Source organism: Xenopus laevis, chromosome 3S (genome assembly GCF_017654675.1).
Source record: "Xenopus laevis strain J_2021 chromosome 3S, Xenopus_laevis_v10.1, whole genome shotgun sequence".
Lineage (NCBI taxonomy): Eukaryota > Metazoa > Chordata > Amphibia > Anura > Pipidae > Xenopus > Xenopus laevis.
In genome coordinates, this window is record NC_054376.1 from 33,709,755 (window position 1) to 33,725,026 (window position 15,272).

At 35.3% G+C, this 15,272-nt stretch overlaps 1 protein-coding gene across 1 annotated transcript in view; it reads left to right on the forward strand.

Moving 5' to 3' along the window:
• The window catches only part of unc5d.S (unc-5 netrin receptor D S homeolog), a 301,388-nt gene that overhangs the window by 260,334 nt on the left and 25,782 nt on the right, over positions 1–15,272 (forward strand). Inside the window, exon 15 of the mRNA XM_041587754.1 lies at positions 12,387–12,551. Within this exon, the coding sequence (XP_041443688.1) occupies positions 12,387–12,551 (165 nt within the window). The remainder of the gene's footprint in view (positions 1–12,386; positions 12,552–15,272) is intronic.

Sequence of the window (15,272 nt, forward strand, 5' to 3'; positions counted from 1 at the left end):
GTGTAATAAAAGTTACTAAGTTTGCCCAGGAGCAGTAACCCGTAGCAACCACTCAGCAGGTAGCATTTACTGGTCATCTGTTTAAAAGCAAACATCTCATTGGTTGCTATAGGTTACTGCTCCTTGGCAAACGTAGTGACTTTTATTACATATAGGTGGTAGGTAATTCTTTTCTTATGGTGACTTATTTGCACATCACTACACAACAGACCTTTAGCAGTGAAGGTCCTTGTTTCGAAATGTGCCCATTAGATCTCCCTATCTTCTTTTATTTGCATGCTCTTTCCAGCTGTCATTTGCCTGCAATATGTGACTGATTAGTAATTATTTCAGATTCAAAGTGTATGGCAATATAGAAATCAATGCATTATATATAGGGATGGGCAAATTTTTTTGCCTCGTTTTGACGAAAAAATGACGCCTATAGACTTGTATGGCGGCGTGCGGCAAAAAAAAAAAAGACATGTGTCAAAAAATTTTCGCCGCGCAACAAATTTTTTTGGATGCCCATAGACTTTAATGGGCGTCTTCGACATTTTTGACGGTGAATTTTTGGCGAACTAAAATTGGTCAAATCTGCCTATCCCTAATTATATACAATGAAGCCAGAATGTTTTGAAGATTTCTCAATGTCTAAACATAACTTTTCAAAAACACCAGGGCACACTAAGCCTAGGCAAAGCAGCTGGCATCAGATGATTTCCTTAAAGTATACAAGATGGAGAATTACCTTAACAAAACTTGGATTATTACTGTTTTTAGGGCAGCTACACTATGTATGGTTGAGTATACAAAATACAGCATTTTTACGTCTTAGTTGCTCTTTAAAAATATACTGTAGCGTTTCCTCCTACTTGGGGTTTCAGTTTAATGATAGAAGGAATAAAAACACATATTTTTAAAAGGATAACCCCAGCTTTATCCTTGCCAGTACCTAATCATCATAGTTATAGCTATCCTTGCCTTAGCAACAACCTATAATTTAATTCCAGTGCAAAGAGTGGCAAGGTTTGCTGGATTCCAAAAGGTCAAATACAAAATAAAAAGAAATGCACCACAAAGCAAGTAAGCAATGTTTCTTTGTGGTACTAAAGAAAAAAAATGTAGAATTTGTTGTACCTTTCATGTTCATAAATTCTGGACACTAAAAATGGCTTTATAAATGTTACACAAAAGACCTATATTTTTTTTGAACGACCTACTGTAAGAAACTCTATTAATACTACATTATCCTATGAAGCTCAGATGGCATCTAAAATCTCATTACTTTCTAAGACTGCCTATCTGAAAACGAAATCAAATTTAAATGGAAAAGTTGTCCCTAGGTTTCTCATAGCCGGTACAGAGATATGCCATAAAATGATTCCAGCATAGGCATTCCCTTAAATTGAGCTTATGTATGCGACTTTGAACCAGTGTATGTGTTTACAGATGGGTTCATCTATACAGACTTGTATGACTGGTTTCACTTGCTTGAGAAAATAGATTTAGAAAATGAAACCCCACCAAATAGCTATTCCTATATCACTACCAAGTTAATTACGTTGTTGCAAAATTAATTAAAAACCAAGTAGTTCATAACTGGAATTATTAATAAAGAAATAAAGTGCTCTGCATTTATTGAATAAAGTCCTAGGGGCAAATTCACTAAGATTCGTAGTTGCGCCAGCGTCTGCTTCACCGCACTTCACTGCACTTCACCAGGCGTTTTTTCGCCTGCGCTACGCAAATTCACTAAAATCCGAAGTTGCGCTCAGGGGAAGCGTAAGGTTGCGAAGTTGCGCTAGCGTTAATTCGATAAGCAAAGAAAAGTTACGCTAGTGATGCTTAATTTGCATACGGCGCCAAATAGAAGTTATAATGGAGGTACACATCACTACACAAGCCTGGGAAACCTTCAAAATAGCAAATAAAATTTTTATTTTGCCCTACACATGTGCCAACTGTATAGTTAAGGTGCCATGAGTAAGGAAATGTAGGGGGGAAGGAGGGTAGCCCCAAAAGTTTTTTCGATCTTTTTCAGCTGATCACCCATAAAAAAAGAAAAAATGCCAGCGTTTTTTTTGTAACTTAGAAAAATTTTAAACTTTTTTCTGAAGCAATCCCTATCTACTCTATTGCACTTCACCTGGTCTGAGGTGGCGTAGGAAGTCTGGCGTAAAAGGTAGCGTTCAAAATAATTTGCGTGTTAGTGAATTTGCGTAGTTATGTCCGTTTCGCAAATTCGCCAGGCATAAGGGTGCGAAGTAACACTAGCGAATTCATACCAGCGTCCGTTAGTGAATCGGCGAATTAACGAAAATGCGCTACGCTGTCGAATTCATGCTATCGTTTGGCGCTTCGTTGTTTAGTGAATTTGCCCCCTAGTGAAATATGTGTTGGGAGGTAAATCAGCCTCAGTAGTTTATAGTAATAAATATAATTAATTAATTTCTATATAGCTTGAAATTTATATCACTCCACCGATTCATCCATCAATTAACTCAATACATACATAAATTCATTGATTAATTATTTAACCAAGTTAGGATGATCAATCGGTGTTTAAAAATTGTTTTTCAAATTAATATTTTCAATAAAGTGCAGTGCAATAAATATTGTGAAAAAGGACTTGGTAATTGATTTAACTAATTAAAAAAGGAGGACTATAAAAAAATGACCAGAATTGGGTGTGGGTTAAAAGGTCATGTGATCACAATCCATAAAATAGAATAATTCATAGAAAAAATAGATGGTGGAGTTGTCTCGTAATCTAACTGCCTGTTTTGTTTGTAAAACCTGGGACACCACACAAAGATAAGGCAGGACAGGGTAAACGGGGCTCTGGCAACACATATTGCACTAGCACTTTATTCAATAAATGCACAGCACTTTATTTCTTTATAAATAATTCCAGTTATGAACTACTTGGTTTTTAATTCATTGGGCAACAATTTAATTAACTTGGTAGTGATATAGGAATAGCTATTTGGTGGGGTTTCTTTTTCTAAATCTATTTTCTCAATCATTTATAATATCTGACCTCGTCAGACTTTTACCTATAGCGAAGGTTAAAAAGGTTTTTATATATATATATATATTTTTTATATATATATATATATATATATATATAGTGAATAAAGTACCCCCTCTTGTATATATTATAAGTTACCGAGGAGTTTCATGACCATATAAAAACACGAGGCCGAAGGCCGAGTGTTTTTATACAGGTCATGGAACTCCGAGGTAACTTCTAATATCCTCATATTTTGCAACTGGGGGTACTTTATTTATTATAATACACAAATTTAAGTGATTCATGTGACAGAAATGACATCAGTACTCACCGTTTATAACTGATGACATCAGAACTCACCGTTTATAAGGATATAATTTACAGGATATTCATGGCTTTTGTGTATTATATATATATATATAAATAGGGGTATCCAATTTTTTGCTTGTTTCTGGTTTCACTTGCTATCATGCCCAGTGTTTTAAAGTACAAACAGCTTACCCCAGACCTACCACTTTCTTACTGTCATATGCACTTTAAATTTCCAGATGCGTCATTACAGAAGTAATAAAACCTTACTGTATATCAGCCCATTACATATTTTTTAAAAAAATCTATATATTAGGGTTGTACCTGCCATGTTTAACCTAGACAGCACAGTTTTCCAGAAGGCTGTGTGGGTCAAAACTGCCTGTCCATTTTTCCAAATTAGATTGACACAATTATTGGCCAATTGCAGATTACCACATCATAACCCTGATGTCATCAATCCCGCCCCTGCCCTCAACAACTGTGCCCTAACATCATAGTCCACCTATGCTGTATACAGTATATACTCCAATATACAATCTATAAAATGGCACTATCTACTAGATGCTTAGAGACCTAATCTTACTATAATAAGGATGGTATACAATGCAAGCATGCTGTCAATTTGTATAAAAAGGAAAATGGTCACATGTTGGTCATGGAAACATACAATCACATATTTTTAGAGGATGCCAGGGATGTGCCCTTTAATCTTCATTCCAATGGTAAAACAATACCCTCCTGATATGTTATGACCTACTAAATAAATATCAAGTAAAGTCATTTTAACAGTGGTGGCACACACACAAACACAGGCAAAAGTCTAAATTGTGGTGATATATTGTCCTTGTTTCAAGCCCTCATATATTCCTAAATATAAGAATACGCACATTTTATAAAAACAACAGTATTCTCCTTGTGCCCTGAGGAGTTTCTTCCAATCTGTGTATAAGGTTTTGTTGGGAATGTATGTATAAGATATTTACACTGCTTCTGTAAGGTTTTCAAACCTCACCCTTTTTGCTTCTATCTTGAGAATGAACATTTTACCTTTAGCCAAAATCTATATGGTCACTGCAATAGGTTGCCCTTTTAGTGGTTATTGCTTCACTTTGCTAAAAAACAATTCACCAGTTCGCGAAACAGCAAAAATGAAGTCAATGGACATTTTCTCATGCAAAATGCATTGAAGCTAATGGCCATTTTTTATTTTGCAACATTTTCATTTTGCTTCGAATCCATACCTGGCAAAAAATGTTATTCATCACTAGAACCTATATATAGAGACTTCTGCACAAAAGTAAACTCTTCCTTTGTCCATCACTATTGTCCTAGTCAAATTTTAGTAATGGCACCTGTTAGGGCTAAGGATCTGCTTCATTCCCTTTTGATTTGATTTGCTATTCAAATGGGCTCATTTAATTGAGATGCAGATCATTGAATGCTTAAAAAAAAGTTTAGATATAAATTTGCAGGATTTTTATCCATTTATTTATTTTAAATGTAAACATGCATGGTGGAAGGACAGGTTGGGTTTGAAGTTTGAGGTTGGGTTTGAGGTTTCAGCTAGAGCTCACATCTGAGATGGGGGGCCCTAAAGTGGAAGCACTGGTGGGTCACACACACTCCAGTTGAACACTGTTTTTATGCAACCAGAGGTCCGGCATGATTATTTTTCACACATTACCAAATGATTTACTATCATATTGGTGCACATTGATTTTGCTGCAAATGGAATCCCTTCCAGCCCATAACATTTACTAGACAAAAGATCAGTTGAATTTGTTGATGCAGCCCACTAAGGAGACACTGGAATAACCATTAGTTAAAGGTTGTTGTTATTTCCAAGAATCCTTTGCTTCCATTAGACCCTGTAATTTGTGTGACATTCATTCGAACAGACTGAACGTGTGAATTTACCATTCACACTATACTGTAAGTGTACTCTGAAGCATACAGGTCATTACACACACCAAAAATTCCAGCAAATTTTTATCAGTGTTACAAACATCATTTCACATAAAGAAATACATGTAATTTAGTTGTATGTTATATTAGCTGTTCATAGCTGTAAGTTCTGTTGCCCAAAAATAACCAATATCTTGCCAAGGTAATAAAATAAACATAATTTATGGCTTCTTTGAAACATTCCCACCTGAGAAAAATATTGCAAAGGAACCTGGGGGACTCATTTATACTCTGATCTAAATTGCTGGTTTGTGCAGTGACAACACTAAGGTGAATATTTGAGGGACAGTCATCTTGTGATCTGGCTGCTTGAGAGTATTAATGCATATTTTTCCGTAAAAATCAGCTAAGCTGAGTCTCTAGGGTGCAAGATATTCAGGCTGGTGCATAAAAACACTCCTATAAAGTTGGATTATAAATGACCAGCAATTCCTTTATATGTTTTCAACTTTCATTGGACAAATCAATAGCCTGATGACACCTATGAAAAAAAAAAAAGAAAATGAGCAAACAGCGTTTCTACAACCCTTAAGGTTTGATTTCTAAAGTTTATGTGAGACCTATATTGTTAGCCCAATATAAAAAGCCTTAGCTATGTTAGTGCTTTCGTTTATTTCTTCATCCCGCAGGTCAGAAAAAACCTCAGTCACGCCAAGAAGTCATCAATCACATAATATCAGAAGCTCAGCGACGCTGCTTATTTGTAGGACGACATTTTCCTTCCAAGGCATTTTTAAACAAATGTCTATCTATCTATCTATCTATCTATCTATCTATCATCTATCTATCTATCTATCTATCTATCTATCTATCATCTATCTATCTATCTATCTATCTATCTATCTATCATCTATCTATCATCTATCTATCTATCTATCTATCTATCTATCTATCTATCTATCTATCTATCTATCTATCTATCTATCTATCTATCTATCTATCTATCTATCTATCTATCTATCTATCTATCTATCTATCTATCTATCATCATCATCATCATCATCATCATCATCTATCTACCATCTATCTATATTATTAATTATATTGAATATGCAAGTGTCAATGTATCTTTAACTTTGCCACTGCCTGTACTACTTTGCATTTGTCTTACGCACAATATATTTATATTTGTATTTCTTAAGAGTCAAGATTATATAGTATTGTGTGCCCGATGATGACAAATGGAAAACTCTGGGAGAGGACCTCCCTATCTATATACTGTTTTTTCTCACGTTATTTCAGTCATATGACAAAGGACACTGTTAAAGGATTCCACAAATAAAAAAGGTTTTGGATACAAAGTAGGAGCTGGGATAGAGCGGAAAATGCATAACACCAACCTGTCCAAATGGTTGTTTCCTTCGTAGAGTAAATATTTTGCAAACACCGCCATGTATTTAATTGATTTAAGTTTTATTGATCAAATATATGGCTTAACCCGGACCACTTTGGAGCCTGCCCAAGCTACATTCATAGATCTTAGTATAAGCAGGCTCAAAGGCTCATCACATTGGTACAAATTTCTGGAAGACAGTCATATCACCTGTTGAAAATACAAATTATGCTCAAATTATCTATGGCAATAGCAACGGTTCAAAAGCAATATTTTATTTTTATTTTGAGCACAGAAACATTTCTGAAGAAGGGGATAATGGCTTCCCAAATGTTGTAATTGTTGGTTACTTCATAAAATAAAGGAAAATCCTCTGCCTTAGTTTACACTTTTTTTTTTTTTTACTATAAACAGATGAATTGTAGCAGCCCGACTGTGGAGCTATAAACGAACATAAACGAACATAAGAAGCACTGAAATAAATAATTTATTAATTTAAGGCATTTGAAACATATACCTTAAAAAACATTTGATGATCTTTCAATAAGAATATTGTTTAAAAGATGGCACCCTATTCTGCTGATCCAATCCTTATGCTGAAGCTGGAGGGGGATTTAAAATGGCAAATTATTTCATCATTCTTCCATCTTCTAGGAATTAATTGGATTAGAAACTGTTACAAAAACCAGTTTGTTTATAAAGTGGTTTAAATGCTTTTGTACACGGAAGTAGCAAAACCTATATAAGCCAAAATATACCTAGTCTCAGGTTACCAATAAACTATATTTTAACATTAATAAATGATTGTTATTTTTTATCATCCATATATATATATATGGATATATATATGGATATATATATATATATATATATATATATATATATATATATATATATATATATATATATATATATATATATATATATAAAATGCATTGAAGTCAACAGATGTCAACTTTTTTTAAGCCCTGACAATTTTTTCTCACTCCAAATGCATTAACGTGTATTTTTTCTTATAGCGACTTTTTTGTAATGGCAAATTTTTTGTCCAAATACATTAAAGTCAATGGGCATTTTTTTGCCAATTTGTCTCTGTGACAATTTTGTCCTGGTGACTTTTTTGTCATGGCGAAAAATGTGTGCGGAACTTTGCCTCAAATTCATTCTAATTACTATATATGTATATATTGCTGTTTTACATCTTTTACCCTGAGCCCCTATTTTGTGATGGTCTGTGTGCTACCTCAGAGATCACCTGACCAGAAATACTGCAGCTCTAACAGGAAGAAGTGTGGGAGTAAAAGACAGAGCTTTGTCTATTAATTGGCTCATGTGATCCAGGAAATATGTGTGCCCTTGACGTATATGTGTGCACTCTGCATTGTAGGATCCCGGGGGGGGGGGGGCTTAGTACTTAAAATTGCCATATTCTATTTTTTCTAATAAAAAAAAGTCTATTTTATGAACATTATTTATTTGGATGAAGCAGGGTTTTATGTATGATCAATTTTATGTGATACATTTCTGTAGAAATCCAAAATCGCTATAGCACAATGATTCATTTTTGTGAATGCAAAGTTGATTTTATTGGCTCAAAAGGGCAGCACTGGGCCCTTTAGCAAAGGGGGGTCTTATAGACACCTGAGACCTAACAAGGTATACGGACAACAGGCAGAGCACTCTAAAAGTGTGTGGATACATTTCTATAGATACCTATATTGTTCGAGGATATAGTTTTCCTTTCATGTAATCATAAAAACACCTGAGAACAAACTCTAGAGTCCGACATTTTTTTCTTGTGTGAAGGTGTCTTACACGTTTATAAAGTCTGTCTGCTGCAGATCTAAGAAATGTGAAATATATGTGTTCTCTGTTCTCTGTTGAATAATTCTCAGTGATCTTACAGAAACTACAGACTGTGAGCAAAGCTCTCTTTGCATGAAAAGTTTAATGCCATATTAACATCAATGTATGCAAGGTCTTGCAATTGTTCAAATGTATAGAAGAAAATAATATTGGAAAGATAGTTGAACTACTTTGTGTTTCTGGTAAAATGCGCAGCTGCTATTGCCTGGACTTATTTATATGACAAATGTCACAATGGGGGCTAATTGAGAATGTTACAATCAGCCTGTTCCAGTCCACTGCCCCTCCCTATTCTATCAAATGGCAAAGTAATAGCAGTCCCTGGAAATTTGTATGAAGGATTATACCAATTGTAAATGTATCAAGGGCTTTCAGTGAGCAAATCTGTTTCATTTGAGAACACATGTCCAAGATCAGACATCATGATTAGGAGTAATCACATACCTTTACATTAATGTTGGGAAGAAGATGTGAATCATTGGGTTCATCATTTTACATAGTCGGCTTAAAAGTAGGCTATTTTTCTAAACATAATAGCCTGCCTGTCTGGTAAACCATATATTTTTCATCTGATGTATAAAAAAGATGCCTTACTTGCATGCAGTCTTATACTTCAGTGAGCTGTTAAAGGCATTCCTTTTGCCATTTAAAATGTTATCCTTGAACCAATAAATGTATTTTTTTTAGTTGTAATATTTGTGTGACAGTCCTCTTAGGTGATTTTTTTCCTGGTCATGTGCTTTCAGAAAGAGCCATCACTTCACAATGGAACTTCTTTCAGATAAGCTATTTTTCTACTACTCAGTGTAACTGAAGAAGTTGGGTTAGCTGGACTTGGATTTTACTATTGAGTGCTATTCTCATATCTACCACTAGGCGCTTGGGAGCATATTAAGCAATGCAGGTGTCAGGGTGGAATTTTGCCTTCCCATTGTTCTGAAGATGGGCTGCTGAGTGGAATGGAGGGGTGATCTGACTACAACTTGCAGCGCAGCAGTAAAGAGTGAGTGAAGTTTATCAGAGCACAAGTCACATGGCTGAGGGCACCTAGGAAACAAACAAAGTACTATATCTAGATCCATGTCAGATTTCAAAATAAAATATTAGAGGATTCTGCTGGAGGAACATTATTAAATAATGTATTTGATAAAAAACAAGTTTTCACATGATAAAATCACTTTAATAATACAAAAAGGGGTTGTAGCATTATTATAGAACACATCTAGTGATGATTGAATGTAAATTTGAGGGTGCTGCTCTAAAAACTTTTGCAATTTACATTCATTTTTTTAATCCCAAGATAGTAAGGATACATGTACTTATAATTATGGTTTTTAGGGTCAGAAACAAGGTAGGAGTATGGATTTTCCGATTTGAAGATGAACAGTGGAGGATAAAATAGAAATATAATAAAAAATTAGAGACAGACACCAACAGATTATTCTCTAAACACATAATGATAAGCTCTATATTCGGAATGATAAGATCTAGCCCACTAGGGCATATACTGTTAGCTATGATAGCCCCTCCATTATGAGCCAGGTTAGGGTTCTGTCTGGTAGATAGAGACCTGTTATATCCTATTGTGCAGCTGTAAGTAGCTGTATGTCCTACTACTGGATGATTATTTAGGTGCTTAATGGCTGAATATTCCTTAGAGAACATTTTCACACCAAAAAAAAAAATATTGGAATAATTATACATTTACCAGTCAACTGGTATACATAAGGTAGTAATCTCAAATAAAGAGGAGAAATTGTAGCAACAATGAACTAAGAATTAGTTACAAGAGAAAGGCTAGTTCTGTAATCAGCATTGTTTTATGCTATGAAAAGCTATTCGCTTGTGAGAAAAATAGTCTCTGTAATAGAAGAGGACGGGATATGGCACAGTCAGGAGTGCTTAAGGTATTTGGAAAATTGTTTTATTTTAATTCACATTATAATTATGTTTCCAGCTGCTATAGGAAATGGAAATTATTGGGTAAAGAAAAGCCTTTCACCCCCCATTCTTTTCCGAAATTGTCTTTCTTGCTTTGTCAGTTATTTTAACATTACCATAAAATAGAATGTATGGGTATGCTCTGGCGTTTTCCTTTTATGAAAAAATATGCATGCAGTTAAAGAAATACGAGGAAAGTCTCTCTTTCTTTGTGGTTAAGCCAAACATACAATGGGCTAATCTGTTGAAAAAGTGAAGCATATTTATTTTATAAATGTTCTCACTTAAGTGGGTGCTTGTTTGGCTTTTCCACCCTCCCCATCATGTACAATATCTTAGTTTATTCTTCTCTGCCTTTGGAAACACTTGGTCCTCTGGCTGGCAAGATCAAGGAGGAGTATCTGTTCTTATGATCCTATGTGAATGGAGAAACACTTGGTCCTCTGGACTAGGTTGGCAAGCGGAAGCTTGATGAAAGCTGGGATGCTGTGCTCCCATGAGGGAGGCACCTGATTTGCTTTTGAGTCAGGGGCAATGCACATGTACCTATGCCTAATCATGCTTCACTTCCTTTACCCCAGCCATTAGGCGGGCGGGATTTTTTTTTTTCCGGCTGCCAGCTGGAGTCTTACTAAAGGCAATGAATGGCCTTGCACCGCACACTCCATCACCTTTTTTGTGTTTGATTTGAGCACTATGGATGGGGTCATATTCCTTTCGCTGGACTCCTGGCCATGACACGCCCTGGGGGAAGCTTTGGCAGAACCCAAGGTAGACGGGACTCCCCTAGCTTCAGCGAAAAGGTGTCCAAATGACCCCAAACCCTTTTGGGGAGACGGGAATGGTGGGCCCTCCCTAGCTTCGCGAAGGGGGGCCCATCCGTTCAAGCTGTTCGCGGGCGGTAGCCTTGGGCAACGGAGCCCATGCCTTCGGGTAGGACTCGGAAGGATGATTCAATATCATCTTAGTTTATTGCATCATACAAGTATGGGACCTGTTATCCAGAATGCTTGAGGCCTGGGTTTTCCAGATAAGGGGTCTTTCCTAATTTGAATCTGCTAAAAATCATTTAAACATTAAATAAACGCAGTAGGTCTGTTTTGCTTTCAATAAGGCTTAAATATATCTGTTTCAATCTTGCAATAAAAAGGCAATACTTTTTTTAAAAAATATGAAATATTCGATTAAAATAGTTTATGGGAGATGGCCCTGCTGTCATTCTGAGCTTTCTGTATAATGGGTTTCTGGATAACTGATCCAAAACCTGTAACTGGCTGAGGCAATCAGATAAGACAGAGACTCCCTGTGCTTATAGAACTGATATGAAACTTGGTAGCATTCTACCCCACAATAACATTGTGCAACTGCACTAAGTTCTAGGTGCTACTAAGAAATTCAATTTTCCCCACCCTCTCTGCTTAATTTTGTTTTAAATTGCTATTATGCTCTAATGAGCAAGCAACACCACGATACATCTTTCAAGATAATATCCATAAATGTTTACTTGGTCTTCCAAGTATCTTCTTCCTAATCTCTGATTGTGTTGGGCAAAGGTGTTAATGAGCTGGGGCCCTCTGCTCTACAAAACCAACAGATAATTGAGAAATGGCTTAGCAGATAAAGCAAAAATAATATCAATTTCTATTGCCATTATTTTTAGCATTTTTAAACTTTGTTCTAAAGTTATAGAAAGCTCATCTTAAAATGAAAAAAAAAAACGATGTGTCATATGGGAGTGCATTCTGTACTCCTGATATAGATTACTCCTATGACTGACAGTTTTTGATGAGTTAAAATGGGCATTCCTAGAATCCATGGCAACAGGAAACATGTGCATATGTATACTTATAGGTTATACATATATACATATTCACATTTGCTACATATCAATAAAAGTATATTTGAGTATTTTATATCAGGAAAGAAAATGGAGGATCAACAGGTCATCCCATTTTGTGCATTAATGTTTTCCAGGAGGTCCCCTTCTCCCGTGTTTGGTGCAGTAACCAGCAACCACTGCACTGTGCCTTTTCTCTGGAGCGCTACACGCCTGCTACAACTCAGCTATCTTGCAAGATCTGCGTACGGCAGGTAAAAGGACATGAGTTGATTCTTCAGGTCCAAACATCTATTCTAGAGGTAAGACCATCATTATATTTGACATTCCAATAAGGGAACAACTTTGAGGCCAAATACTCAATGTCAATATAATTTCCATTATCCAGGGTAAGGTAGAGGCTCTGATAATAAAATGATTGTTTTTCACTGAAAATATTGTTTTTTTTTTAAAATCCCCATGTTTTTTTCCAAAATGAAAACTGCCCAAAAGGAAGAAGTTGTAACTATAGACTATGGTCATTGACACGGTCCAGAATAAATGCTGGTGAATTTCAAATAAATTACTGGGGACCTTTACACCAGTGAAAGAAAGGTGACTGAAAATGTTATTGTAAATGGAATTATGATGATCCTTTCAGCAGAGCCTTCAAGAGCATTTTTAAAAATTCATAGACAGATAAACTGTGATTTATGATAATACTGTATTTGATAAAAATGAATGGCATATAGTATAATAATAATATTTAAACTTTTTTAGAGTTCCTTTTAATGGCCCAGAATGTACCCCCTACACCCTTAAGTTCACATGAAAACATTGTCATAATAGTAGTCTTACAATTTAGTTCTGGAACCAAAAACTCACCAAAACTCGCCCAGGCTGGATTGCAATACTGTATTGCTTTTTGCCCCACTATAAGTGAAGTCAGGTTTGAACATTCTGATTTAGACTGAATTTATAAGAATTCATATTTGGAAACCTTCAGTGTTATCTATACTTTGAATATGAGTAAACAGATTTTATGCACTGCTTATTTGGAGCTTAAAAGTAAAGAACAAAATATAAATTTACAATTTGAAATACACTATTTGTTTGAAGAAGTCAATAGTTTTGCCATTAAGTTTGGCTATATTATCAGAATGGAGTATGAGAGGTGTAAAAGGTCTATCCAAAAGGAAACTAGAACAGCAGTTTTTCCCAAACTCTGGGGAATACAGAACAATGTCTGGGGGCAGCCAGCTTTAGGGCCAGTGAAATACAGTTAGGGTGAGATTTAGGCAAAATGAATAATTATTGCTCTAAATAGTCTTGAAGCTATAGTTACATATTTAGCCATGTTTTACAGATGAAACCATCAGTATATCACAGTTTACCATACTGAGTCCTGCCTTCAATGGCCTAGCAATGGCCTTAGTCCATAAGAAGCAATGTACTGAAAATTGCACTCTACTAGTATGGGCAAATCTGACCCGTTTCACTTTAACAAAACGGTGAGAATTTACCCAAATGCCCAATTTTTGATGCACAACTACTTTTTTCACTGATTAGACTCTATGGATTTCAGGATGAAATATAGAGGCATGACTAAGAAATGGTGCAACAAAATGTGAAATCCTGATTGCTTCATCTGTATTTCTGTGCCATTTTCAACTAAGGTGCTTCCCGATCAAATGCTATACCTCAAAGGGAACAAAAACACTGAATACAACAGAAAACATCCTCTCAGGGTAGTTTCTAGGATGCAGCTTTATTTTTGAAGCATCACTAATTCACGATACAATTTTAAAGTGAGGAAAATGGAAAACAATTCCATTTTGAAGGGGTTCTTTGATGATGTGACAGAATTTGCAGAAAACAAAATATAAATCAAGAAAGTGAAAGCAATGTCTGAAATGGGTGTACATCTCATTTGAATCTTGATACATGGTTAACAGTAATGCAGGTGACAAAATCTGAGATGCTTGCATAAAGCAGTATGGTACAGCACAAATACAAAATAATTCCTCCCAACAAACAAATGCACAAATCTAATTTTTATAAATATATATAAAATAATGAAACATACTTTTACTGTTGTGATGTACAGTATTTTAGCCTTCTGTATGTAGTCCGTGGCATGATCGACATAATATTTTCTTTTCATACAGCTCTGTCCAACCAATATGATATTCATCTATCAGACCTAAAAGTTTTTTGTGCAATCCATTTCACATCCTTATAATGATAGGAGTGTAGGTAGAATAGGCCAGTGGGCTTATACAAGACCGCTCCAGCGAGCTTTGGGAAATTGGAGTTGTCAAAAACAATCACAACCTATATTGTACATGTTGATGACACTTCTATTTGGTTGTGTCCAGTTTTTTGCTTGAATTAAATTTTTATTTAAAAAATAAATAACTATTGGTGCTTGATGGGATAGATGATATTTAAGTCTATTCAGCTTTGAGCAACATTTAATCAGATATTACTAATGATGGACGAATAAATTCGCCAATAAATTTGCAAAATTGTGGCAAAAATTCACTGGCAAAAAATCAGCAGCGGGAAAAAAATTGATGTGCGTGAAAATTATTTGGACGCCCATTGACTTTACTTCATTTGGACAAAATAGTCACACATATAATAATTGTTGTTCCTGTCAAAATTATTTTGACACCCATTGACTTCAATGCTCTTTGCTAATTTTTCGCTATTTCACACATTTTTTCGGAGTTTCACAATTTTTTTGGTGAATTAAAACAGTACAGATTCGCCCATCACTAAATATGACAGATGAAGAGGAGGAGTATGAGCCTACCAGCACTGAAATTATTCTACTAATAGAACAATGGTGGGGAGAATGCATAAATACACTTTAACAATACTTGAAATGTATCATAAAAATTCACAACCACCATTCATTCATTCATTCATGGCTGCAATTTCATTCCACTCACCTACAGTTATCCACAGCAAACCATAGGGGTCTACCTTTTACTTACAGCATATCTTACTTACTCATCATATCAGGAATTTTGTTCAAT